At 45.4% G+C, this 3095-nt stretch overlaps 2 protein-coding genes across 4 annotated transcripts in view; both read left to right on the plus strand.

Moving 5' to 3' along the window:
• LOC116693755 (mixed lineage kinase domain-like protein) overlaps window positions 1-3095 on the plus strand; it is a 525120-nt gene that overhangs the window by 27744 nt on the left and 494281 nt on the right. The window lies entirely within an intron of this gene.
• Window positions 1-3095, plus strand: part of rfwd3 (ring finger and WD repeat domain 3) — a 14709-nt gene that overhangs the window by 11441 nt on the left and 173 nt on the right. Inside the window, exons 11-13 of the mRNA XM_032522926.1 lie at window positions 72-286; window positions 1766-1980; window positions 2890-3078. Of these exons, the coding sequence (XP_032378817.1) occupies window positions 72-286; window positions 1766-1980; window positions 2890-3033 (574 nt within the window). The 3' untranslated portion in view covers window positions 3034-3078. The remainder of the gene's footprint in view (window positions 1-71; window positions 287-1765; window positions 1981-2889; window positions 3079-3095) is intronic.

Here is a 3095-nt window from a genome sequence, read left to right on the forward strand (position 1 = left end):
AGCCGCCGACGCTACAAGTGAAGCCAAAAACACCTGAGAGCTCTACCTTGTCTAACTCGTGATGTTCCCAGGTGTCCGGTGGCGTCTCTGTGCTACGTCCCGCGGGCGGCGTCCAGCTCCTTCCCTTGTGGCGGTCTGATCGCGGGCTCTCTGGAGGGCGGCTGTTTCTGGGAGCAGGTCAACGAGACCACATACAGACCGCATGTCCTGCCGCTGGAGACCGCCGGCTGCACCGACATCCAGGTGGAGACAGAGAGCCGACACTGCCTGGTCACCTACAGGCCAGGTGTGTGCAATGCAAGTTTCTGAATGATTAAAAAAAAGAGTATTTTTGGGGGGGCATTTTAGGCCTTTAATTGACAGGACAGGTGAAGGCATGAAAGGGGAGAGAGGGGGGAATGATATGCAGCAAAGGGCCGCAGGTTGGAGTCAAACCGGGCCCGCTGCATTAAGGAGTGAACCTCTATACACACGCTCTACCAACAGAGCTATCTGGGCGCCTAAATAATAAATGATTTCTGATGATCTGGAGTGTGAACATAGTGAAAGTTGTCTTTATCTTTTTACATTTTCCTATGAAAAGAACAGAGTCTGTGCACAAAGGACTTATAATACAAATAATAATAACAATGTAAGTTTATAATATAGGGCTTCAGATAATAAAAACTGGAAAAAAATGAAGACCCAAAGAGTAAAATGAGCAAGCAAAAAAAAAACTAAAACACCAATGGAAAATAACATTAAAGACTTGAAAACACAAAATGAGACATGAGATAAAGGCCAGTTTTAAATGAGCAATAATTACAGTGAGTGTCCAGCTGGAAAGCAAACAGAACCGGACCTGAACAAGATCCGCACAGCTACACTGAACATCACAGAAGGAACTTCTCCCAAAACATCATTACATTACGTCCATCAAATAAAGAACGAATCTCAACTGTTCCCAAATGATTTCTTTTTAAGTTATTTTTTGGCATTTTCAGCCTTTTTCCTAATGAAAACAACAGACTCTGTAATGAAAACAAACCCAGGGAGCGTCACGCTGAGACGACCGTAGCAGGAAAAGTGCTGATTCATGAGCAGCTTGCTGCGTGAGGAAGAGTGTAAACACAGGAAACTCAAAGGTGAAACTAACACATCTGCCACTCTGTGAATAACACGCAGATGCAGCTTTGACAACTATCGGCACACCGCGGAGACATTTCACTCTTTTTTCAGGGTTTTGTTTCAGTCACTGTAACAAACATATTGTCTTTACGTGTTATGGATGCAGTCTCACTCAAACTGTCTGAAATGTCCTTCAATTATTCGCGTGTCTGCATGCAGATTATCTTTCGCTGCGTTCAATTCCTGCAACAGGATGGCACAACCAAGACATTGGTTGTGCATTTACAGCAGAGTAGGGCTGCACGATATGGGAAAAATGTTAATTTGCGATTATTTTGCCTGCTGTTGGGATTATGATATGATTCACATTTGATATTGGTGGGAATGATCGTTTTTTTTGGACCACCATTCTCATTAAAACATTAAACATTAAAAATGTAATATAGTTATGTAGTGTGATTTATGTCAGGATCTGTGAACAAAGTAGGTTTCCTTTAGTCAACCATTCAGAATGGTTGGACACATATTTTGCCTTTTGCAAACATTGCAGCCCTACAGCGGATTGAAAACATGTTTCAGACCAGGACTCAGTCTGGATCCGTACTGTGAGAGCTGAGCAATACTGCGTTTATGTGAATGTCCCCCGTTTGTCCCGCAGGCCGCTCCAACCCGTCCCTGCGCTGCGTCCTGATGGCGCTGAACAGGACGCCTCAGCAGGACTCCAGTCAGCTGCCCAGCTGCTCCTGCGCTCCGGTGCAGACGTTCAGCGCCGGCTCGTCCTGCAAGCTGCTCACCAAGAACGCCGTTTTCAAGAGGCCGGACGGAGGCGGGACGCTGGTCTGCGCCGGGGACGAGGCCTCCAACTCCACCATGGTCAGTCGTGTGTGTGTGTGTGTGTGTGTGTGTGTGTGTCTGTGTCTGTGAGATATCAGGGGTATAAATTAGTTTTTCTGCTAAATACATTTACGGTCCGCTGCTATTAAATTATTGCTTCTGTCACTTTAGGATTTTATTAAAAGTCATCAAGTCGTAATAACACAACTCGGCTGAGCCGTTTGCTGGACTGAACTCACGTGAACAGTCATCGGCTCTCTCTCCCCTTTGTGCGCGAGGAACTGGAGTGGTGACCAGACGCCATTACTCACAATATCATGGCGACCAAGTAAACAATTGCGCAAGTAACTTTAGAGCAGTTAGTCCTCAGGCAGAGTGGCATACAGCGACGAAAGCCTCAGTGTCTGTTTCACCATGAAAAACCAGCTACAGTAGCTCAGGAAATAGTATTTTAACTCCAAAGGCCAAGGGAGCTTTATCAGGATGCATAGTATCCTGATCCATGAAATAACTGGCCTTTAATAACAAAAAATGTACCTGCCTCTATGGGAGTTTAACATAGGGGGGTGTATACTCATGCCCCCCCTGTATTTTACATTTATTTATTTACAAAACATTATTAATTCTCAAAGAAAATTAATCGGTGTCCTTAAAAGGTTGGATTTTCCTAAATGTTTTGAATTGAGAATACATTTCCAAAAGATGTTTTTTGCATTCCTCTTTTTTGTTTTTACTTCAGCGTGGGTGTGTGAACCCATGCAAGCCACGGTCTGTGGTGCTTTAAGATCCATGTCATGTAGCTTAAAGAGCCCAAAGCCACCAAGTACATTAAAAAATGTGTGTTTGTTTTATTTGACAGTCCCAAAAGTTGTCATGGAAACAGGTCTCTCCCAGCAGCTTCTTTCTCGTCTTCTTCTGACCCGGTCTTCTTATGTCCCCGGTCCTCAGGTGTGGGACGCCGGCAGCGGCTCTCTGCTCCAGAAGCTTCCGGCCGACCTCCCGGTGTTGGACATCAGCCCGTTCTCGGTGAACGGCGAGCACTTCCTGGCCTCGCTCACCGAGAAGATGCTGAAGCTCTACAGGTGGGAGTGAACGGGACGGACTTCACAAACTTTGGAAATACACAAAAAACAACAACACACACACACACACAC

Source organism: Etheostoma spectabile, chromosome 8, assembly GCF_008692095.1.
Source record: "Etheostoma spectabile isolate EspeVRDwgs_2016 chromosome 8, UIUC_Espe_1.0, whole genome shotgun sequence".
Classification (NCBI taxonomy): Eukaryota; Metazoa; Chordata; class Actinopteri; order Perciformes; family Percidae; genus Etheostoma; species Etheostoma spectabile.